The sequence below is a fragment of the Channa argus genome, chromosome 4 (assembly GCF_033026475.1).
Source record: "Channa argus isolate prfri chromosome 4, Channa argus male v1.0, whole genome shotgun sequence".
Classification (NCBI taxonomy): Eukaryota; Metazoa; Chordata; class Actinopteri; order Anabantiformes; family Channidae; genus Channa; species Channa argus.
Genome location: NC_090200.1, coordinates 30108556 through 30134690, shown reverse-complemented (window position 1 = coordinate 30134690; position 26135 = coordinate 30108556). Strand labels below are relative to the sequence as shown.

Here is a 26135-nt window from a genome sequence, read left to right as displayed (position 1 = left end):
CGTTTGCTTAGTATGTACCGCTCAACGTCCCTCACTAGGTTTGGCTTCTTTCCCAACACGATCCTAGGACCAGTTTAGGAAGCCTGATCAGCATGCATAGATTCCTTACCATGCTCACTGCATGGCTTCCATTGCAACCAACATTAATTCCATTCCTATCAAGGTACACCCAAAGGGAATGAACACAGACTCATTCATATCGTGTCCTCTAACTCCTGCTGATATGAATTTATTAGATGGAGGGGTTACGGTTTCTTCTGTTACTGAAGAAAGTCCAGAAGAGTCTGCTAATGTAAACCCTGAAATTGAATAGAAATTGAGTTTTAAAAATATATCAAATATAATATAACTATAATATAAATATAAACTATAAAGACTGTAAAGACATCCATGGACCCATGTCTATATGTTGAAGTGTCTGGGCAAGACACTCCACCACCAAGAGCCATTTCCCATGCCTAGCTGTGCAGTGCCGGTCCAGGGTTGGTAGAAATTGGGGAGGGTTGCGTCAAGAAGGGCATCCGCTTAAAAACTGTGCCAAATCAACATGCGGAAAATGATCCGCTGTGGGGACCCTGAACTCACAGAATAAGCCGAAAGGACCAAAAAAAATAAAAATAAAAATATTACTATAATATTGTAAACCTTAGATTTTGCTGTTGCTGACCTCCATTAATATCTTTGGGTGTCTTAAGTGATGCAGTAAAATGTATCAGTTCGGAGAAAAAATTTTTTTTACCTCACTGACAGCTGAGTTGGACACCAACTGACCAGCCACCACGTTGATTTCCACGATTCTAAAACAAAAGAGCTATATTCTGCAAAAACACAACACTGTATTAGCCTGCATCTGTCTGTTAGACTGTGTTGTGAATTTATTAAATTTGATTGAAGCATACCAACCAATTACTTAACCACTGTTGATAATAAAATCAACAACAATGCTCTGTGTGTGTGTGTGTGTGTGTGTGTGTGTGTGTGTGTGTATGTGTGTGTGTGTGGACGCATGTGCGGGTTTGTTTTTCTTGGTGTCTTCTAATTTGTTTTGCTTGGCTGGTTAAATTGAAGGCATTTGTTATTGTGCCGGCAGTAGAGCGTGTGTGTCAGGGGTCTTCAAGTGTCTCAGATTGAAGTAAAGTAAAACAGAAGAGTAGAATCACAGATCTTTTCCCTCCTTCACTTTCATTCTGTCCTGTCATTTATCCCCCCCTTGCCTCAGTCATTTAGGTAACAATAGAAAAAATAGAACAATAAAACAAGTCTTGGTATCAAATCTGGTTGGTGCAAATGCTGTGAGATGCCAGATCTTTTTACTAGTTGTGGTTGTGAAGGTAGCTAAAATGAGAGATACACAGAGCGGGAAGGTAAAAGATACACAATGCACGTAATTTATCTAAATGTACATTGTTATTTTAGGCAATGGATGCAAACATAACCTTAAACCTTCTGGCACAAGCAGGAATAAATATGCAACATTATTATGTTTAGGACGGGGGCCTGGTGGCTCTGTTAGAGCATAGGGTTGGGATCCTAGCATATTTAGCAAGTACAAATGTTCTTTCATCAGAAGCAACAAAAACGATTAAGTAGTTAGAATATATATATATATATATATATATATATATATATATATATATATATAAAAAAAAGGTTATAGTACTATAATGAAAATGTAAATACATTTTGCAACCCCCTTAATAAATTAATTAAAAATATACATTCTGATGAAGAAATGTTTGTAATACCTAATTGTGCTTGTTTAACCTAACTAAAAAAAAGTAGCAGGCTACATCCTAAAACTCGTATTTCTTTTATTTTATTAATCCATTTTGATACATCAGTGAGGATAGACTAACAGAAATCCTGTCTGTATAAAGCTGTGCAGTTCAACAGCCTCAAAAACTACATCCTCCAAAACTGAATCAGCTGCTCTCTGTCATTTTGGACTTTTATTTTGTGGCCCCTTCTCCCTACTTCCTGTGCCTGGTTCTTTTGCCCAGCTTTACCTTTGTCCCTCATGGTTTGCACCTGTTCCCTCCTCTGTTTAAGTTCAGCCTTCCTCTCACTCCCCTGCCAGATCCTCATCGTCATTACCCCACAGTAGACTCTGGACTTTTGGAAAAACCTGACTTCGTGTTTCTTGGCTTCATGGATTCTTTAATCCTGGACTCTGTGCTTTTGTGTTGCTTTTGGTCTGAGGTTTGCCTTCTGTTGAATTTGGTGTATAGGTTTAGTCTCCAGATTTCTCTGATTGTTTGGTCTTGGTTTTTGTGTTTTAGTTCGTGCTGTGTTTTACTTTAGTAGTTAATACGTTTGTTCAGTTGTTTGTATCTTTTACATTCCGTCAATCTCCTCTCCTCTAAAGAGGAGACAACAGGTGAATTGAGTTGGAGCCGATTAGGCAGCACAGCTGTGAGAGAGCAAAGGAGACAGAGGGCAATCACAGCAGGGACTATAGTGAAGATCACCAGGGCAATACGGACTGGCGTCACGGCCGTGACACATGCACATAATATGGACATTGCATTAGCGCCTAGAAAGATAAAGGCTAGATAATGTTGGCAATGTTTCACTCTGACATTTTCGTTAACACATGCACCCCCTCCTGACACTTCCAGAATTCCAGTGCATGTCTGAACAGGGTTTTAGGAAGGGCTCTGTACATTGAGAACTCCCTCACCTCTCCCTTGTCTACTTAGTTTACTAAAATATCATAAACAATCAAAAACAGGCTGGTAGTTTTCTAACTAGTGATCATTGTATATAAACAGCTTCAAATTAGTTTTCATGATTGGATTGGTTTACATAACTGACTTCAAACACTACTGAAGTAAATATTGGACACATAGTAGCCAATTGACATACTGAATGAGGAAACGCAGTGCAGAAGTGCAGTGATAAAAGAGGCAATGGTTCCATACACAGCTTGAACTGTATGCATTTTAAAAACTCTTACTGTTTCTGTTTTAGTCAGATGTAGGCAGAGATTTCTGCTTAAATTAGTAGCTGTGTTGGCATTGTTACTTAGTTATTTTGATAACACAGACTTCCTGTAGGGCTGTGCAGTGTGTAGTCATGAAAAGTGAAGCAAAACTTTATAAGAGAAAGTAGATGGAGGGAGTCTTAAGCTAAGTTTAACTTAGGTTGCACACTGTAGCCTTAAACATATCATTTTATTATTTCATCTCTCCTTGCATAGTTTCCCAGTCACTCACTTACCAACCTTGCCTAAATATTGCCATGAAACCCTGAAAACTGCCAGACTAAAATGTGTTTCCCTCTGCTTTGACAACTAAAGTGGTAAGGAAATACCTTGTTTCTGCAGAACACAGGACACAGAACAATGGAGCCCATTCTTACCTCTCAGTGGCAAAGGGAGGCAGTGGCTCAGTTGGTAGAGTGGTTGGCTATAGGGTCTGAGGTTCGCGCCCCAGTTTTCCTGACCACATGTCGAAGTGTCCCTGATGCTGAACCCCCAGCAGTCTGAGCAGCCAGACCCTGAAAATTGGCCCCAATTTATTGTAATATAACCCTATGTCATTCATTTGCTTCTTAGCTGTTAGACAGATAGACCAAAAGCAATAGAAGAGGAGCAATTTTCTTTATTAAACATGAATTATAAATGAACCTAAATTAAAAAAAAAAAAAAACTTCTCTGGTTTAGGAGCAGAGCAGGTTTTGCTGCTGGCTCGGCGGACTGATCTGCGGAGAATCTCCCTTGACTTGCCAGATTTTACCGACATAGTTCTACAGGTAAACCAACATACATACACAAACATATCTGTCCTATGACATTGCACTCTCATGTTTGTATCATTGTTTCTCTGCTTATACAGGTTGATGACATTCGCCATGCCATAGCTATAGACTATGACCCAGTTGAGGGTTATGTCTATTGGACAGATGATGAGGTTCGTGCCATCCGGCGTTCCCGCCTTGATGGTAGCAATGCCATGATGCTGGTTACCACAGAGATCAACCACCCAGACGGTATTGCTGTGGACTGGGTGGCCAGGAACCTGTACTGGACTGACACTGGCACTGACCGGATTGAGGTACATCTGAAACTTTATCTTTCAGTTCCTTTTATTGTAGAAAGATGTCTATGAGAAAGCACTGTTTACTTTGGTACATTTTTTCATTTATAGAATTTTAAACCACTGATAATTAGTGTTTTAAAGTGGTTTAATCAGTTGTTATGTATATGTTAATTGCTGAATGGGGTCTTACCTATCAGAGCACGTAAGAAATTATATACAACCACACTAGTACAAATATTATTGACAACTGTAGAAAAATGTGGATAGGCCACATTGTGGATAAATATAAACATGTTGGTACTGTCAACATGTTATTACAACATTAAACTGTGTGGTTTTCCAGGTTACCAGGCTTAATGGAACCTCTCGGAAAATTCTGATTTCTGAGAACCTGGATGAACCCAGAGCTATCGTCTTGGATCCTGTGAATGGGTAGGTGATAGTGCCCATATATGAGTTAGCCCGCCTAGCAGGGCTGCAAGTATGTTGAATTCTTGTTTTTAAAATTTCATAAGCCAACATCTTATTTAGTCCCAAAAAAACAAAAAAAATATCTGCTGGAGCCACTCTCCCAGTATGAGGGCCACAACCCCAGTGTTCCTATTACCATGGGTACCACTTGTGCCTTCATATTTCTTGAGCTTCTTGTGTTCCTTCTTCCTGATGTTGCTATAGCTTGGGATTGATACATACCATCAAAGCCTTGTTCTTCTGTTTGTTCACAACTACTATGTCAATTTGGTAGGCCATTATGAGTTTATCAGTCTGTATCTGGAAGTCCCATAGGATGTTAGAACACTCATTCTCAGCCACCTTTGGAAGTGTATCCCATTTTGACTTTGGGACTTCCAGCCTGTATTCGGCACAGATGTTTTGGCACACTAAGCAAGCCACTTGATTATGGCATCCGATGTATGCCCTGCCTGCTAGCATCTTGAACTCCGCTGTTACGTGCTGGATTGTCTCAGGGGCAACTTTGCACATCTTGCACCTGGAGTCATGTAGACCCCGGCCTCTTCTATTGATCTTGTATTTAGAGCCTGCTCCTGTGCTGATAGGATTAGTCCCCCTGTGCTGTTTTTCAGTCCAGCCTTGTCCAGCCACTTGTACATACCATGCAGGGTTTGTCCTTCCATGAGGATTCCTGCTCATCTTTTCCTTGCTCCTCTGGTTTCTGCTGCCTGAGATATTAACTAAGAACATGCCCGACACATGTATCAGTTTTGGGTGGATTGGTGGAGAGAGGAAAGAGGAAAGGAGGGGGCCTGGTCATGTACATCAACAACTATTGGTGTCATACTGGTCAGATTAATGTGAAAGAAAGTCTGTTGCCTCGACATTGAACTGTTGGCAGTGGGCCTCCATCCTTACTATATGGCTAGAGTTTTCGCATGCCATATTGGTCCACCGTCTTCATACCTCCCTCTGCGCATGTGACGTCATACACTCAGACACAGCCAGACTCCAGACCCAACATCCCGACGATCTCTTTATGATCTCTGGTGACTTTAATCATGGAACCCTCTCAAAGATCCTCCCCACCTTCACTCAGTATGTGGGTTGTCACACCAGGGGGAGAAGACACTGCAGCACTGTGCTGTAGATGTTTTATGGCCACATCACTGGCCAAGAGGGCAAAACAGCTTCTCCACTTCCAAACTAAGAAAAGCCAGAGCCCCGGCCCCCATTATGTGCACTTTTACAGAGGCACCATCGAGAGCATTCTGAGATTAAACCCAGCTATATCTATCTATGGAACCCGATGAAAAAAATCAGTTAATCAAGCTTCATTGAATCATTACATTAAATCACATTTTGCATTTGCGCTTTAATTTTTTCAGAACTGCACTACCTCACCGAGAACGGCACTACCTCACTTTATTGCCTTATTCAGAACTGCACTACCTCACCTTTATTGCCTTATTGCTCTTATTTTGGTTTTTTATTTTATGTGCATTGTATTGTATTTTATTTCTTTTTTTTGTTTTACTTTACTGTATGACATTTAGTGTGGACGCCAAAGTAAGAATTTAATTGTGCAGGGAAACATGCTTTCTGTCTGTGCATATGACAATGAACACTTTGAATCTTGAATTTTCATGCCTACAAGACATAAAGGCCTGAATGTCCCACAATTATTTACTTCCAAACTCGGACAAATCTGAAGTCATGTTATTTGGGGCCCAAAATCTCAGAAATATGATGTCCAACCATATCGTTACTCTAGATGGCATAGGTCTGGCCTACAGTGGAGTTATTTTTGACCAGGATTTTTCCTTTACCTCACATATAAAACAAATCTCTAGAACAGCCTTCTTCCACCTACAGAATATTGCCAAAATTAGGAGCATCCTGTCTCAAAGTGATGCCAAAAAACTAGTCCATGCATTTGTTACCTCTAGGTTGGACTACTGTAAATACATTTACATATAAAGCTCTGAAGAGTCAGGCTCCATCATATATAGAAGACCTCATAGCACCATATCATCCCACTAGACCACTTCGATCTCAGAATGCAGGCTTACTTGAGGTTTGCAGAATTTCCAAAGGTAGAATGGGAGGTAGAGCCTTTAGCTATCAAGTTCTTCTCCTATGGAACCAGCTCCCAGTTAACATTTGGGAAGCAGACACCCTCTCTACTTTTAAGTCTAGGCTTAAAACCTTCCTCTTTAATAAAGCATATAGTTAGTTATAGTTATGCTGCCATAGGCTTAGACTGCTGGGGGACCCACCCCCGGATGCACTGAGCTCCTTTCCTCTTGTCCCTCTCTCCTCTCCTCTCACCCCACAATTGTTCACCCGGGACCTGAGAGTATCATCATTTCAAATTTTTTATATGTTTTGTACATGTAGCAGAATTGCCAATAAAAGATGACTTTGGCTTTCATTTTGAAATTAATGACAGGTGTAGGGATTTAGAAAAACACATTTTCCACCGGGAAAAAATCAGAAATTCAAACTGATAGATTCTACCTAATTTAATGTGTTAGTTATGAAATTAATGATTTTCCTGTGACTTGACGCAAGTTCTATCTTATCTTGTTGCCTCTGTGTTTCTCAGCTACATGTACTGGACTGACTGGGGCGAACATCCCAAGATTGAACGAGCCAACCTGGATGGAACAGACCGGGTTGTTCTGCTCAACAGCTCTCTGGGATGGCCCAATGGTCTGGCTATAGATTACACTGCAGGAAAACTATACTGGGGAGATGCTAAAACTGACAAGATAGAGGTACGTGTAATATGTCTAGACATCTGTGAATGGTTTCACTTGTTCTTTCCCAGCAGGGAAGACAGCTGAAAGATGGCAGAAAGGAAAAGGGAGAAATATCTGCTCTGCTAGTCCAAAATTCTGGTTTGTTATGGTCATACTGCTAAATATTACTAAATATTACTTTAATAAATTAATTAAACTTTTAGCTAGTTGCAGGTCAGGTGAGACAAAGAGTAGAAGGTAAGGGATTACATTAGAAAAAATGTGTTTAGATAAATTACTTAAGTCTTAAAAATAACATTTTCATTTGAAGAGAATAACGCTAGATAGCAGTGATGTGGTGCTTTCAGTGTCATGCAGACGTCTGAGCATGAGTTTTTCTAGAAGGCACTATTCTGTCACACGCATGTCACCAGCTTTTACTTTGGAATGCCAAACCAACGAAATAATTTGTTTGCAAATGAGAACCGGTGCATCACAAAACCATTTTTATTGCTCCACATGTTTTGTATGTTGTATTAGCCTAAAGTCTGCAGTGTCTCAACAACAGATTATTTCAGTTTGTATTTAGGTATTTTTTCTCTGGTTGAATGTGTAACTGTGTGCCTGTACTACATAATATTACGTTTATAAATTTTAGTCTTGTGAGCAAGACTACCTAGGAATGCTGTTTGGGCTTGATGTGACTTTTCACTCTGGGTGAAAGAATTTTGAAATATGTTTGAAATTTGTTTTATCCCATATTGAAAAATTGTGTGAAGATTACACAGCACGTTTTTTTGTGGGTTTGTTGCTTTTGGTTGCACAAACTCATAAGTGGTCTTAGATAAGCTACAGTTAATATTTACAATATTTAAAACATCAAAAAATAGATGCAGCCACAGATGATGTAATATCTAGTTTATAGTTTTACCTGATGTTGGTCCAAACCCAAACATTATGTAGTTAACTAAAACAATATTTGTCATCACACATCATTACTATGATAAGATAAAGAAAACCAACTATTTCATAACCTATTCATGTCTTATCATATTATTACTATTTATACTTATAATTTATAAGGCATTTTTAATGGAAAACTTAAATGTCTTCTTATTGAAAGATTTTCTTATTTTTGTCATTTATTATTCTAGTAAATTTTAAAGTTGGTAAACATAAATGTGTTTATCAAAATAACCGAATAGGCTCAGATCCGTTACTTTTGTGCTAAATAACTATGCAATGTTTTTATTTTTATTTGGGGATGCGAGTGACTATAAACGTGTGTAAAGACATACCTAATTAAGTGTTGTTGTGGCCTCAGCTATTTTTTTTTATTCAGCATTTTGATAGTCTTGATTTTTTGTTGTACAGCAAATACTAAGGTTTTAGTGTGTGTAGATCTACGATCTTACTTATATCTGGTCCGACAATTATTCACTCCAGAGATCGTCGTATGACGAACATTTAACATTTATTGTATTCTTCGTTTCTCAACTTAGACAATAACGGACTAATTCCACAATACACGTTTACAAACAGTAATTTCACAAACACATTTCACGAAACAACTCCATCAAACAAGTTTCTCAAAGTTTGGCTAAATCCACAGAACCCTTCAATAAACAGTGTTCCTCCACAGCTACAAACTGAACCTTTCACTTTTACCTTTTAACATACGGTCCCCACGGTCCCTGCGGTCCCCACTATTTTGTAGTCAGTTCTTTTGTTCAGTTACTGTCTCTCTTGTAGTCCAAGTCTGTTCCTTTCAATAGCTGAACTGAACTTAAAATCTCTTATAGCAAAACCATTGCTATGCATTATTTCCTTGACAATTGGACAACAAACTTAAAAGGTAAACAAGGCAAACTATAAAGGCAAACATCAAAGCCATATAATGTCAATGACATAATCAGTACACTTGTATGTATACTTCTTAATCCAATTAACCTTATAATACGCAACATAAACAGAAATAAAGAGGAAACCCTGGTTGGCTAATACAGTATGGTTATGCTTCCCTGTGACCAACAGTAATTTATATGTTATATGACCATAGCGTACATGTATGGAGTGATAAATGCGACCTTATGAAAAGGGAAATTAGAGATATTTGATTTAAATTGATTGCAAACTCTTCTCACCTGTTATTCAAAAATCAGTCTGTCAAGACTCCAAGGAAATTATATTTTGAAACAACTTGTATTCTTTCTTGATCTGGGGAAGAACATGAAACATAGACTGTGTTAGTTTTTCTAGAACTTGTGTTATGTTGTTACCATGTGTGTATATTACCGTATCATCTGTATACATCTGAATATAATTACTGGGACATACTAATACTCGTCCTTTTTCATGTTACAGTGGGTAAATCCCCCTTTTTTCTGTATATGTAAGTTTTTATTTGTTACCACTCTTGGTGTTATGATAAGTCAGTATGATAAGTAATATGCAAAAGCAGAATCAGCACAAAAAACAGACAGAGAAGGAGAAATAAATATTGTTTAATGGGATGACCAATAGAAGGAGAAGAGGAAGGTATGTTTGTAGGCAGAGAGAGAAGAGGAAAGCTAAGAATGTAGGACTGACAGTAGGGACTTTGAATGTTGGGACTATGACAGGGAAGGCTAGAGAGTTGATTGACATGATACAGAGAAGGAAGGTGGATATACTGTGTGTCCAGGAGACCAGGTGGAAAGGTAGCAAGGACAGAAGCTTAGGAGCAGGGTTCAAGTTGTTCTACCATGGGTCAGATACAAGGAGAAATGGAGTAGGAGTTATCCTGATAGAGGAGTTTATGAGTATCAGACAGGTGAGGAGTCTGAAGCTGGAAATTGAAGGCGTGATACGTTCAAAGTCGTTAGTGGTTATGCGCCACAGGTAGGATGTCAGTTAGAAGAGAAGGAGAAATTCTGGAGTGAGTTGGATGAAGTGATTCAGAGCATCCCCAGAGGTGAGAGAGTGGTGATGAAGAGGAACGCAGAAGGACAGATGGTGGTAGACTTTACAAAGAGAATGGAAATGGCTGTAGTGAACACTTTCTTCCAGAAGAGGTTGGAATATAGGGTAACATTTAAGAGTGGAGGTAGAAACACTCAGGTGGGCTACATCTTGTGTAGATGTTGTAATCTGAAAGAGATCAGTGACTGTAAAGTATTTGTAGGGGAGAGTGTAGCCAGACCACACAGGATGGTGGTGTGTAAAATGACTCTGGTGGTGAGGAAGATGAAGAGGACAAAGGCAGAGCAGAGGACGAAATGGTGGAAGTTGAAAAAGGAAGAATGTTGTGTAGTTTTCACAGAGGAGCTGAGACAGACTCTGGGTGGTTTGGAGGTGCTTCCAGATGACTGGACCACTACAGCTAATGTGATCAGGGATACGGCTAGGAGGGTAAGTGGACTAGGAGACTTGGTGGTGGAAGGAGGAAGTTCAGGAGTGTATGCAGAGAAATGTTAGCTTAGAAGAAGTGGCACACTGAGAGGACTGAAGAGAGTATACAGGAGTACAGGGAAATGCAGCGTAAGGTGAAGGTAGAGGTGGCAAAGGCCAAACAAAGAGCATATGAGGACTTGTATGTTAGGTTGGACACTAAAGAGGGAGAGGGGGATTTGTACAGGTTGGCCAGACAAAGAGATAGAGATGGGAAGGATGTGCAGCAGGTTGGAGTGATTAAAGATAAGGATGGAAATGTATTGACAGGTGCCATGAGTGTGATGGGAAGACGGAAGGAGCACTTTGAAGAGTTGATGAATGAGGAAAATGAAAGGGAACGAAGAGTAGAAGAGGTGACTGGTGTGGAGCAGGAAGTAGCAAAGATTAGTACGAGTGAAGTAAGGAGGATGAAAAGTGGAAAGGCAGTTGGTCCTGATGACATACCTGTGGAGGTATAGAAATGTCTAGGAGAGGTGGCAGTAGAGTTTCTCACTAGTTTGTTTAACAAGATCTTTTAGAGTGAGAGGATGAGAGGAATGGAGGAGAAGTGTACTGGTGGCCATTTTTAAGAACAAGGGAGATGTGCAGAGCTGTGGCAACTACAGAGGAATAAAGCTGATGAGCCACACAATGAAGTTGTGGGAAAGAGTAGTGGAAGCTAGGCTAAGGGCAGAGGTGAGCATTTGTGATCAGCAATATGGTTCCAGGCCTAGAAAGAGTACAACAGATGCAGTATTTGCTGATGGAGAACTATAGGGAGGGTCATAGGGAGTTGCATTGTGTCTTTTTAGATTTAGAGAAAGCGTATGACAGGGTGCTAAGAGAGGAGCTGTGGTATTATATGAGGAAGTCTGGAGCGACAGAGAAGTATTTCAGAGTGGTGCAGGACATGTATGAGAGCTGTAAGACCATGGTAAGGTGTGCTGTAGGTGTGACAGAGGAGTTCAAGGTGGAGGTGGGTCTGCATCAAGGATCGGCTCTGAGCCCCTACTTGTTTGCTCTGGTGATGGACAGGCTGACAGATGAGGTTAGACAGGAATCCCAGTGGACTATGATGTTTGCCGATGACATTGTGAGTTGTAGTGAGAGCAGGGAGCAGGTGGAAGAAAATCTAGAGAGGTGGAGGTCTGCTTTGGAAAACAGAGGAATGAAGCTTAGCTGCAGCAAGACAGAATACATGTGTGTCAATGAGAGGGACCCAGGTAGAACGGTGAGGTTACAGGGAGCAGAAGTGAAGAAGGTGCAGGACTTTAAGTACTTAGGGTTAACGGTTCAGAGCAACGGAGAGTGTGGAAAAGAGGTGAAGAGGCGAGTACAAGCGGGTTGAAACGGGTGGAGAAAAGTGTCAGGTGTGTTGTGTGATAAGAGTATCAGCGAGAATGAAAGGAAAGGTGTTAAGGACGGTGATGAGACCAGCGATGGTGTTTGGCTTAAAAACAGTGGCACTGAAGAAAAGACAGGAGGCAGAGCTGGAGGTAGCAGACCCTGGATGTTGAGGTTCTCTTTGGGAGTGACGAGGATGGATAGGATCAGGAATGACTACATCAGAGGGACAGCTCATGTTAGATGTTTTGGAGATAAAGTCAGAGAGGCCAGATTGTGGTGGTTTGGACATGTTCAGAGGAGAGACTGTGAATGTATTAGTAGAAGGATGCTGAGGTTGGAGCTTCCAGGCAGGAGGTCTAGAGGAAGAGCAAAGAGGAGATTTATGGATGTAGTGAGAGAGGACATGAAGTTAGTTGGTGTGAGAGAAGAGGATGCAGAGGACAGAGTTAGATGGAGGCACATGATTCGCTGTGGCAAAAAGGAAAAGAAAAAGGGATGACCAGGAGGCAGGCGATTACAGGAAAAAAAAAAAGGCAGGCTGGTCAAACTAAAAGCGCCACACAGAGAGGGATACTAATTCTAAATAGGTAAACATCAAAAGGCGCCTCAGAAAGCGAGGGGTAAAGCTACACAGGAGGCCCAATATAAATGAAAAGCAATCTATAGAGAGCAAAAACATGGCAGGTTTTGCAAGAGTGCTAACAGTTCAGGCAACAGTACTTGCAGTGAAAAGAGAATAAAACAGACAGCCAGGACCCTCGGTCCGGTCGGTGCCGGACTGGCACCCTCCAGGGCTATTATGTTTTTTCTTACTATGGTTTGGTGGTGTTGTGGCATCGGCAGGATTAGAATTACTTTGTTTGTGTTAATGTATTTTTTAGCAGCATAGAGAGAAAGAGAAGAGCAAAACAGCAAATGTCTGAGCTTTCTGACTGAATGCTAACCAACTGAAGAGTGGTTGTCCCGTCTCCCCATCCCTCTCTCTCACTGTCAGGGTGAAAGGAGCCAACTCAAAGGGTGTGCTCTTGGGTGTGAAGTAATTTTCATTGTATATCTGCCTGTGACTTTCTTTGTTTTGTGTGTGTGTGTGTGTGTATAAACGCATCATCTATCAAGTCATCTATTCAACCAAACAACATTTAACTGGAATGACAAAGAAATTTGTGAACTTCTGTGTTATATGTCCATATTACAAAGCAAAACACTGTCACTTCCACAGCTTTGTTTTTTTATGTTCTGCCCCCTTGCTCGAAGTGCCCAAGCACCACACCTTGCCCAATTAGACAGAGTTTTTTTTAATTTGTGGGTCAGTTTAAAAGCAGGAATAAAACAAAAAACATAAAAAAAACCCAAATACATTTAAATAAAGAAAAGAAATTAGCAGTCACATTTATAGGCGTTTCTGAACAAAAAATATTCAACAGTTTTTTGAAAGGGTGTCATTAGAGCTTAATCATCTGCTCCTAAAATACAGTAGATGGGTTTTCTGTTCTGTGTTAAAGGTCAATGAAAGGCTCATATTTAGCTCCATCACTAACATACTGTACAAAACAAAGATTGGTGAGTAAATGGACCCATCTTTTAGCCAATTGATCCACCCCTATAAAAGCCACTAAGGATGTGTCAGTGTTTTAAAATGAGAATAAAGGACAATGCCACAATGACTATGACATAAACTTATGCATGAAGTTGTATTTCACAAAAACAATTGTAAATGCAATTATATTAATTGGCTTGGCTTGTAGTTTGTAGTCCTGACAAAATTCCTTGAATATGTAATCAGATCAGTCCAATGCATAGAAATTCTCATTCATCTTATGCATATGAAATAAAATTATCAATTTAGAAGATCCTTTACAAAGCTCCAATAAAGCCAGAGCTTTTAGCAAGCTATCTTCCTAAGAAACTTGGTCATACGAATTGGATCAAACCAGGTAGCTTACCCTCAGAACTGTGATTTAAGATTACAATATTTATTCTACTAATTATACAATTTAATTTTTAAAATGATTATATAAAATGCTATTGTACAGTGTAGAATAGAACAGACCACACTTTATTGTCCCCTTAGCACTGTGCTGCTTTGTCATGGTTGTCAGTGACTTGAAATAGTTTTATTTTCTGCATTAGTGGTTTGCACGTGTATTATACCGTGATTGAGTATAAGCACACATGTGGGTGTTGCAAGGGAGCTGAAAACTGAACAGTGTCCAACATTTCTAAAAGAGGAATGATAAATGACTCGTGCAGACTGAAGACTTGGACTAAACACTGGAGGAATGCTCTGGAATCTGACTTTGCAACCTCCCACCCCAGCTCCTTGTCAGTGGAAAAGACAAGACCCCTCTGAAGTTACCACACTGGCCCCTTCTTTTTAAAGGAGTGAATGTGAATGAGTGTGAGTGTGAGCAGCTTTGACTGATGTGTTGCTTTCTCTGTATTCACACTCAGACACACACAAGACTGTCCCTTTGTTGTGATTATGCAGATTGACTTAGCGTAGCAGCATTTAATCACACTGCAGAGCCATATGGTAACTACATGTAGTTAGAGCAGGGGCTGGGGCTGAGACATGTTCCATGCAGCGACTGACACAGTAGCTCTTTGATTGTATGTATACACTGTATGCAACAATCACTATGTGTAAACTCAAATACACAGTGCATCTCATGCTATTGTTTTTGTTGCACTCCAACACTGTAGAAGGGTGCTGTAGAAGAAGAAAGGAGGAGAAAGTGAACAAGATGCTTCTGTAGATCAGTGTTGTAACTGATCATTAGTGCATTTTGTATTGAGTGGGAAAAGGATTTACTTTTTTACATTTACTGAAGTTTATAATCTATATACTGGTGGTACCACATACTGAAACATACATGTATAATCAGTCGAAGTTTCAACTTGACTGGGTTTTGTGCCATTGATAAATCCTAAATAATTTAAAGATCACATGTACAGTATCTTATAGACAGGCAATATTTTAATATGAATCGGAATCAGAGACTGGGCATACGGCAGGAAGGAACAACGACTAAACAGTAAAAGACAGAGTCCAAATAACGCTAGTCAGGCAAACCAGAAAGCAGAATGTTCCATCCAGGAGTAAAGATGAGGATCTGGCAGGGAACTGAGGAGAGAGCTGAGCCTAAATAGGCAGGGGAACAGTTGTAAACAACAATGGTCTGTGATGAGTGGTGAAATAAAGTGGGAACAGGAAGTGGGGAACGGGCTACAAAGTAAAAGTCCAAGACAGGAGGTGAAGCTGATCATGATCATGAGGCCAGATCATGACACAACACTTTTATATCCAATTTTTTTGCCATTAAATTTGTCAGGCTGTATTTGGAAGTCCTATAGGATCCTAGCTTGGTCATTCCCAACCACATTCTGAGGTGTATCTAATTTTGACTTTTGGGTTTCTGTACGCTATGCCAGGCATTTGATTATGAAGTTCCATGTATGCCCTGGGATGTCCTGCTAGTATCATGCATCCCGCTGTTATGTTCTGTATTGTCACAGGGGCATCTTTGCACAGTCTGCACTTAGAGTCCTGCCTGGTATGGTGGAACCCGGCCTCTATTGATCGTGTATTCACAGCCTGTTCCTGTGCTGTCAGGATTAGTGCTTCTGTGCTGTCTTTCAGTCCAGTATTGTCCAGCCACTAGTAGAATTTCTCTATATCAGCCACTTCTTTTACCTGCTGGTAGCACATACGGTACAGGGGTTCAATGAGGATTCCTGCTCTTTTACTTATGGTTCCTGCTGCCTGAGGTATTCACTAACCACATCATCCCATGGGTCCATCTTCCTGATGTATTCATGGATCTTGGTTATTTCATGCTGGAAAGTGGCTCTGACCCTCACTAATCCTCTGCCTCTTTCCTTCTGCTTAGTGTACAGTCTCAGGATGCTGGATTTGGGGTGAAACCCTCCATGCATTGTTAGGTGCTTCCTTGCCTTGATGTCAGTGGTCATTTTATTATGCCAGTAGGGTAACTAATGGTAAATTTTAAATGGTCTGCACTTATGTAGCGCTTTTCTACCTATCAGCACTCAAAGAACTTCTGGCAGTCGAGCTAGCCTTTGAAGAGTGGTGACACTGGTTGGAGTGAGCCAAACAGCTCTTCTTGGTTATTATGGACCACAAGAATCTGAGGTACCTCCGGTCTGCCAAACGTCATGCAGATGACCAATCTGAGATCCCCAAATACATCCTACCCTCCTCAGTTCCTCTTGCCACATTTAAAGTTGACCTTGAGGAAGAGGTTATTCAAGGCCTTGCCCGTGCACCAGCCCTCTCCACTTGATCCCCTCACTTTCTCTACAATACTGAAAATTTCCTCTCCAAGGTCATTCACTGGTGCCATGCCTCCAACTTAACATGTCACCCCGGTACTCCCCGAACCCTGTTTGTTTTTTGGTGGCCCTACTTGCACAAAGACAAAAGAGTACGTTGCTGCATGTGTGCACAGGCCAAGACCCCAAGACATCCTCCCAGCAACCTTCCTCATCCATTAACAATCCCTAGGAGACCCTGGCCCCACATCACTATGGACTTTGTGAGTGGACTTCCCCCTTCAAATGGCATAACCACTATACACACAGTAGTTGACTGCTTCTCAAGATCCAACCCACATTCCACGTGTCATAGATTAAACCAGCACTCACCACTCGACTCGTGTTTATATCCCTCCTCAGTTCCCTTACAAAGCTGCCAGATTGTCTGCAATCTCACCACGACATTCCAGGCCTCATTGAGTTCATTTCTCCATTTGTCTATCCACTCCTTGGACCACCCCAAGTTTTCCACCTGACTCTGACTGCCGCCTTGGTTATGTGAGTGATTGTTCTCTATTGATTCTCTCTGTTGCAGACTCTATGAAGGACATGCAGAATAATGAGTATTGCGGACCCTTGTTACCATGTTATTTTAATGAGGATGTTAATCTCAGTATGTAAATGTTTGACCGCGCCATGCAGACGTTGAATCAAACCATAAGAGTGCCTCCCTACTCCTTCATGCGGAGCTAAGAGGAGCATTCAACATGTGCTCATGTACTCAATCGTTGATTTAATCAAGTGCTAAGGACTGCTCAAGTAAGCACCAAGTTAATATCACGGAAGGATTCTCATGTCTTTCCATTTTGTGAACCAATTTACTTATTGGTTATTTCTTTTTGGGAATGAAAATATATTTCTTGATTGACATGAGGGAAAAGGACAAAAAACAGAACAAAGAGGTAATAAAGGTGGTGGGTATATTTCTGGTTAGTAAGTGAATGCTGTATACACTTGGATAATAGTGTAACTGCTGTAAGCAGCAGTTGTTAGAGGTAAGTCATGCCACATTTCACAATTGGGTGGACTTCAGAGAACCTTGAGATTTTGGAAGTCGGTCCCACTCAAGCAAATTGAACTCTGCGTAGTTAACGAGGTGCATGGAGAGAAGAATCAAATGTGATTGCCCTGTTTCACTTTCACGGGAAACATATTTATGTGACTGCAACTTTATATCAGGTCTGCTTAAGCAAAGTAGCAGCTTGTGTAACATCGGAGGTGTTAAGGCATAGTTGGCCATTTATGCTCAGGAAGTCCAATACCCTCTCACCGTGGTTATTTGTATAAATAAGGAAAATTTGATTTTAAGTATAAGAGTCTGCTTTCAGTTACATTTAAAACATTAAAGCACAATTGAAACTCCAGGGGTTTGACAAATTAACATTTTGTTAGAGAGATTTTACTTTTGAATTTTACAAACATTTCAGCATTTTTTAAAACTCAAACTTTGTTATTATGGGCAATTGAGTGCAGACTGAAGATTTTAGCGATTAAGTCTACACCAAGCATAGTGGAGGAGTGGATAGAGCTTCTTCCTTACAGTTACAAGGTCCCGGTTTGAATCCAGGCTGGCAAATGGAGTATTTTCTGTTTTGTATTCCTTTATTTTCCCTGTTCTTACATGGGCAGACATAAAGTTAGGTTGATTGGTGACTATAAATTGCCTGTAAAGTAAGTGTGCTGTGCTTTTTGTACAGTGACAGTTGGGATGGGACTGGCCCCAGCTTCCCTACAAATATTACCAGGATAAGCAGTTTAGTGTCACACTCTCTAGTTTTTCTTTAATTTAGATAGGACCCAAAAGGAGGAGACGGCAAGGGAAGGGGTTATAGTAAATTAAGGTTTATTTAAAGAAAAGCAAACAGAATATCACTCCATAAGGAGGGCGGAAAAAAAAACACATAGCAATAACTAAAGGGAAGTAAAACAGATAAACTTAAACACTCTGGAGGGAAATGATAAACTAAATAACAGTGCAGGGAATAAACTCAATAACTAAGGGGAGGCAGACGGGGACGAACAGAACATCGGGCACTGCCAAACTGAAAGAGACAAAAACGAACACTCAAACATTAGACCAGGGCCAAACACACAGAGATAACCAGAAACAAAACTAAACATGGAAACAAACAGGAAACCAAACCTCAGGTCAAAAACTCACAAGGGTCAGGTTGGGCATGAAAGGGCAAAGTCCAAAGAGCAGAGATAATCCACAGGTAGGTTCACAGGGGAAGAAGGAAAGACAATCTGGCAGCGAGAGGTGGGGAAAGTTGGGTATAAATACCAGGGGCCACAGGTGAAAACAATCTGAGTTATTGGGGAACATGAAGCTAAGGAACATAACAGGGAAGTGGAGCAGGGGGATTAACAAAATAAAAGCCAGAAACAGCAAGTAAAGTTAAACAAAACCAGAGTCCAAAACAGGGAATGTGACATTTAGATAATTGATGGATGGAAATATATAACTCACTAACATGTGCAAAAGGTCTGGTCATCTAAATATTCCAAAAGTGCTACTTTGTGCCAACTAAATGGTGCTTTTGGAATAATCATGACTTTGATGACTGACTATCAGCTTTAATGCCACTGTCTATTTTTGCAGCTCAAAGTACATGCAATACATACTCAGCTTTAACCATGAGTAGCTACTCATGCTATTCGTACTTAGGCATGTTTTTAATGACGTGAATGATATGTGGAAATATTTAAGGTTTTTGGCTTAAAAATTCTAATTTGACATTCTATCAACAATACAAATAAAAATACATAGATATTTATTACTCGTATGCAATGAAATTGCAATTCATAAAATAGGAATCAAAAAATTTGGGTGGTAGTATTAATTACCCCAACCTAAACCTAAACTCTCCTAACCCTAACCCTGTGGTTAGAACACACACATTCATGGCACATCACTAAATACCCAGCATTATCTGTTTCCTGCATAAGCAAACAGTCAAAGTAATGAAAGTCTGGGAGAGTTTGCTTATGTGTGTGGGCATTTGACAATGGAAGCATTTCTCAGGAATGTGGAACCTGAGTTCCAAGTCATCCTAGAAGACTTTTTCAAAATAGCAACTGCATTACCACTTGGTTCCACTTACTTCTGGCTCTTTTCATAATTAAATTTGACATTCAAATCCAATTGTATATTTTAAAAAAATATGTATTAATTTATTTTGGTTCCTCCTGGCCACATGTGGAAGTGTTGGACAAGACCCTGAACCCCCAAATAGTAGCTCCTTGTATGTATCAGCTGAGTACGAATTTAGGTACTCTACATCATAAACAAACAAAACAATCTTAAGCCTACAAGACCCAAATTGCATAAACCAGACTACAATAATGAAAAAGAACTAAAGCCAATAGATTCTGAACACTGCACGGTGCTGCACTAAACAAATTCCAAGCATTTAGCAATAATGTTTCAGTTTGCCGTGCACATAATGTATGCTGTAGCAATCATCCAACGGAATTCCTACTATTTGTGAAATCTTTGGCCCAGCACATTGAGGGACTTCAGCAGTGCGTGACAGACACACATAAACAAACTCTGCAAAGCTGCAAATGAGTCTAGTGAGTCTAAAATTTCTTTTAATGTAAGTTCCGTAATAGAGCAGATGGGCGGTGAAGGGAGGCAGAGGGCTGGCTGGGTACAAGTCGTAATTGTAGCCTTGTCCCTTGTGGGTCCTGCTTTCCACTTGTAGAAACATGCACACATATGGAGCAGGAGGTTTGTTGGCATTGGCACTTCTATAAGCTTTCAACAACCTAGTAATAGATGCTTGGGACTAATTTGCTTATACACACCAACACACACTCCATTCTGGTTTTTGTTGTTAAGACACTCGTTGATATAATGCATCCCCTAGCCCCTTACCTTAACTTTACCTTAAAACTAATTCTGACCATTACCTTTAACCAAGGCTTAATCAGCCTTTGAAGTTATGAGGAGCACCCGGAAACACAAACACAATTTCCAGCAAATCAAATTTCCAATTACTCCAGCAATAATGATGGAAATGGGAGGTCAAACAGAATAGAAACTGTAGAATTTGTAGATTTGATGCCTTGCTGAAGGACGGTTTAATAAAATTGTCATCACATTCTTTGGAGCATAAATGTTTTTAATTTCCAGGTAAAATTTTTAGTCTCCAGGTTGTTGCCGAATCTAGCAATTAAGTATGAAATTATTTTATAACATAAACAATATAAGTTTGTAATAATAGGTTTTATTGTGCACTTCCACCTTGGAAAACTCCAAGATAAACTGTATTACTTTTTTGGAAAAATGTCCCTTTCTTCTCATTTTTCTCAGGTCATCAATGTGGATGGCAGTAACAGACAGACTCTGCTGGAGGACAAACTGCCTCATATCTTTGGTTTTACTCTACTGGGTGATTATATCTATTGGACTGACTGGCAGAGACGTAGCATTGAGAGAGTTCACAAAGTAAGGGCTGTAAGAGAGCTCATTATTGACCAGCTACCAGATTTAATGGGGCTAAAGGCCACTAAGGTCACAGAGACCTATGGTAAGCAGAACAAGATTTCAGAGATTCACAGTAGGATAAGCTAAGCAAACGATGTATAATGTTTTATGAAATTTTCAATCTGTGTCCAGGTACAAATGGCTGTGCAGTGGATAATGGTGGATGCAGCCATTTGTGTTTTTGGCAACGACAGGCAGTCAGCTGTGCCTGTCCCATGGGCATGGAGCTCCTGTCAGACCTGGAGACCTGCGTGGTGCCTGAGGCCTTTCTGCTTTTCACCAACAGGTAAGCCTGCTTGTCGAGATGCTCACTTCTGTTCTGCTTCACTTCACGTCTGTTTTATGTTGTGTATATACATTTACATATACACAGAATTTTATACAAATAAAAAACAAATGACACAAAACAGCTGAATGAATCTGGTAGACCACCATTCCCTGCTCCTTACAGTAGATGATGCTCCTGCTGCTTAACAGTACAAGTCAGTATTTGAGTCTTTTATTTATTCCCAAGTTTGCATTTTACTTGTGGTACATATGTGTAAACATTGCCTTAAACAGCTATTTAGAATTGAATCTATTTTGTTATGTTTACATATTTTACTACAGTGAGTGTGTGTTGATAAATACACTTAAGTACCTTGAACCTTTATATGTGTGTGTGTGTGTGTGTGTGTGTGTATATATGTATATGTATATATATATATATATATATATATATATATATATATATATATATATATATATATATATATATATATATATATATATATATATATATATATATATATATATATATATATATACACACACACACACACACACACACACACACACACACACACACACACACACACACACACACACACACACACACACACACACACACACACGTGTGTGTGTGTATCATGTGTATGTATGTGCTTTTGGACACATTTCAAAGCCTTTTTTTCTTAAAAAAACAACTTAAAATCTCAGGAGTAGGATCAGATGAGAAAATTTACCTTTTGGTCACACAGACCAACATCTTGACTGAATATAGAGTTCTCAAAACTGAACACGAACTACTCAAAAACTGTAACAACACATGATACTATGTTAAATCTTTAGGATCTTAATTAAAAATACTCAAAAATACTTTAGCATCTATTATTAGTAACAATCTCCTCAAGTGAGTGAGCTCATACAGGCAAAAAGGTTAGAAAAACTGCCATCCCAGCACTCAACCAGTTTCAGTTTAATCATAATTTATGCAAATATTGCAATGTTTAGGTACAATGTGTCATGCACTATGAATAATAGCAAAACAAATGGGGGACACATTTTTTCTTTTATTGCCTCAGTCTTGATTTGATTTCACATATATTTTGACCTGGTTGTGTCTTGATCCTAACTCAGTCCCACCTCAAATGCTCCTGACTACATTTATGTCTTTTAATGACTCTGGCCGTAGAAAATCAATAAATCAGTGTTCTTGAGGTCCTAGTTTTGATTGGATTTGAATATTTAAAGCATTTTGTATTTTAAAAAAACATTGTCTCTTGTTATTTTTGTAATCAGGGACAACATTAGGAGCATCTCTCTGGGTACCAACAGCAATGATGTGGCCATTCCTCTAACTGGAGTTAAAGAGGCCTCCGCACTAGACTTTGATGTCTATGAAAGAAGAATATACTGGACAGATGTACAGGCCAAGGTTGGTTGGGTCATGGTCATTTTACCTCACGGTACCTAAAGAGTTTATTTAATAATTTTTCAGGATTTACGTACTTCCCTGACCTTGACTCTTTGTTTTTGTTTTCCTCTCACTGAGGGATCTCTTTTTCCCTCAGACAATCAGCAGAGCATACATGAACGGCAGCTCTGTAGAACATGTGATAGAGTTTGGAGTGGATTACCCAGAAGGCATGGCAGTTGACTGGATGGGTCGTAACATTTACTGGGCTGATACAGGCACAAACCGCATCGAGGTGGCCCGGCTGGGTGGCCAATATCGTCAAGTTCTGGTCTGTAAGGATCTTGACAATCCTCGCTCACTGGACAACCCACGTTCACTGGCACTGAACCCAGCCAATGGGTGAGATGGGGGACAGCATTGCCCCACATATAGGACTAAGATGTTTGTTGTTGTGCAGAATCTATAGCTTCATCGTTTGGTGTAAAATACAGTATATAGTCTAAAAAGTTATGGTTGCTGTGTTTGCAAAAAACTGAAAAGTTGTTAAGAATTTGTTTGTTTACATGTTTTAAGGATATTAGTTTGTGGCAATGACTTTATGTATCGTGTCTCTTTACTCTCTGTGCGGTAATGACTGTTGCAGTGGTATTGTGTTGGTATGTAGGTACGACAGCTCCCCCTTTTTTGCCCAATCTTCCAGTTGAGATAGGATTGATTCCAGTAAACAAGACTGCCAAATCACCCTGAGACACTCTGAACTTGTGTGTGTGTGTGTTTGTGTCTGTGTCTGTGTGTGTGTCTTTTTGCATGAACGTGCCATACTTGTGCTAGCATGTTCAATTCCCTGACACATATCACTCAGTGCAGGAGATTTCGATGATGTCGGGGCCAAAAGTTGTCAGCACACTTTCCTGGAGGCATCTTCTGTCTTTTTATGATCACACACCCTTGCTCATACTTTAATTAAGGCCGTAAAAACAAAGCTATTCTCTTCGGTAGCCCGTTACAAAAGAAAAGTTACAAAGTGGAAACAGGTTTTCCTTCTGGCAAAGATGATTTAATTTAATGAATATTGTATCAGGAAAAAAAACTGATGGTACTTTTTGGTATGGTATGGTTGGTATGGTTTTTCTGACAAGTCTCAAACTGTGTTTTGCCTCCACAGCTACATGTACTGGACAGAATGGGGTGGTCGACCTCGTATAGCCAGAGCGTACATGGATGGCAGCACCATCACTACCCTGGTGGATAAAGTGGGCCGCGCCAATGGACTGACCATTGACTATGTAGACCACCGACTCTACTGGACTGACCTGGACACATGCATGATAGAAAGCACCAACATGCAAGGTCTGGATACACACACACACCAGTCAGTTACACTATTCGTCCCCACCTACTAATTTTTACAGAGCTGTATTACATTTGCACCTAATTCAACTCCTTGAGGTAAACAGGTTTAGAATTTTTTGTGTGCCTGCATCAATTAAACTGAATAGTCTTAACAGCCTATACATGTACATAAACCCGATTCTTAGTCCGTATCAAATTGATTATGTGGCCTTAATTACTGTAACCACTCCATTTTTGCTAGGTTTGCAGCTGCATCCCATTTTAAGTGGAAGAAAGTTCAGTATCTTCTTCTAGTTTAATAGTCATAAATTTACTCTGCACTGTTTTCTGTCTGTGTCATTTATATACCAAATGTATACCAGTTGTTTCACAGGCTTCATTTCTGATTGTGTAAACACACCTATCTTACATGTACTTGTGTACAAATATTTAAGGATCTTAGAAGCTTCCTTTTAACATTAAAAGTATCAATGTTGTCTTCTGCAGGCCTTCAGAGGGAAATCATTGTAGATGACCTCCCTCACCCCTTTGGTCTGACCCAGTACCAGGATTTTATCTACTGGACAGATTTTAACCTTCGCAGTATTGAACGGGCAGACAAACGCAGCGGACTCAACCGCACAGTGGTGCTACAGGTATGGATCCAGTTTAATTGAAGGGTCAAATTTCATTCGGTCTTAACTATAATGATGTACCGAACTTTACTGTTTTTACATTACTGTGTTATTAGGGCCAACTGGAATTGATGCTGGACATCCTGGTATTCCACTCTTCCCGTCAGGATGGTACCAATGAGTGCTCCCATAACAATGGCAACTGTGCCCACCTCTGCCTGGCGACACCAGCTGGTGCCCGGTGCCGCTGTGCCTCCCACTACACCTTAAACCCAGATGGGCAAAACTGTAGTTGTAAGTACAGAGCAGTTGGGATTCAGGAAGATCAGTACATTATTTGAATCCTAGGGCAGTTACATTTATTAAATGTATTTGTGCTGTTAAATGGAAACTAGTGCTATGGAAATGTGCAAACATACATTTTTCATACTCATCTTATACTTGCCATTCTGTCTCACATCATATACTGTTCTCATTCAACCATTATTTTCAAGCATTGTTGTTTTTTAAATCTCAGGTTACACTGAAACTGTTTGCATTTAATTTCTTTTAGTAAATAATAATAATAAACAAATGAAATGAGATAAAATATTAAATAAGAAAATTAAACTTAACAATAACAAAACCAATCATGATACAATACAACACAATATAAAACAATACTAAACCTGTACATGTAGTCAAATTATAATTCAAGGGAAGATGATTTCAATTGTGGCAAACAGAGTCCCTCTACACTTGGTTTTATTGTTAAGGTGAGATTCAGGTTAGGGTATGGGGAAGGTTTGGGTTTGACAGAGGGTTAGGGTTAGGAACAAGAACACTGACTTTGCAGTCAGGAACTAATGAAAATAAAATAGTAAACCTCAGCTACCTGTTGCTCAACAGCTGGCACAAACATTATCTGTGAAACCAAGCACTTTTTCAGCTCCTGGGGCTATAGGAAATTGTCCTCAGCTTTTCTGATTTGATGACAATATGATTATGCCTGTGTATGTGTTCTGGGATTGACTTCTGTGTATGTGTTCTGGGATTGACTTCTGTGTTTGTCTTTCTGTTTCATAATATCCATTGGCCAAAATTCAGCCTTCCTTTTGCCTTAGACACCACTGTACACTCAGCATGCTCACTCCTCTCTCTGTCCCCCTTCTATCCTCTGTTTGCAGCACCCTCTAGTTTTCTGCTCTTCAGTCAGAAGGCCAGTATCAGCAGGATGGTTTTGGGAGAGCAGAGTCCTGACATCATCCTGCCCATCCATGTCCTGAGGAATGTCCGGGCTGTTACCTATGACCCAATAGACCGGCTAGTCTACTGGCTAGATGGACGACAGAACATACGCAGGGCCAGAGATGATGGCACCATGGTAAACATCCCCTTGATGGGTACACTCTTCACAACCAATATCTGCAAATTAATTAATTAATTAATTAGTTAATCACCTCGCAGGCTCAATAGTTTTATTTTGGTTGTGACAAAAAAACATGTGGTGGAGTCTTTACAGTGGACAACCTGGTAACCTTAAAAGCTTGAAACTGCCACTCAAAACAAAAGAGCACATGGTGATTCCTATTAACAGTAGAATAACTGTAGGAAGAGTAACAGTAATCCAAGGCCCAATCAACCAGGTGTTATATGAATTAAAGAAAAAGCTAACTTTACCTTTGTGGG

The 26135-nt window shown here is 39.9% G+C and overlaps 1 protein-coding gene across 2 annotated transcripts in view; it reads left to right on the top strand.

The window, feature by feature from the left end:
* The window catches only part of lrp5 (low density lipoprotein receptor-related protein 5), a 75634-nt gene that overhangs the window by 36602 nt on the left and 12897 nt on the right, over positions 1–26135 (top strand). For both annotated transcript variants that reach the window (XM_067500246.1, XM_067500245.1), the window contains 12 exons: positions 3665–3753; positions 3837–4055; positions 4384–4472; positions 7102–7273; positions 20649–20865; positions 20955–21108; positions 22383–22518; positions 22655–22899; positions 23666–23850; positions 24340–24488; positions 24584–24761; positions 25634–25830. In XM_067500246.1, coding sequence (XP_067356347.1) covers positions 3665–3753; positions 3837–4055; positions 4384–4472; positions 7102–7273; positions 20649–20865; positions 20955–21108; positions 22383–22518; positions 22655–22899; positions 23666–23850; positions 24340–24488; positions 24584–24761; positions 25634–25830 — 2030 coding nt within the window. The remainder of the gene's footprint in view (positions 1–3664; positions 3754–3836; positions 4056–4383; positions 4473–7101; positions 7274–20648; positions 20866–20954; positions 21109–22382; positions 22519–22654; positions 22900–23665; positions 23851–24339; positions 24489–24583; positions 24762–25633; positions 25831–26135) is intronic.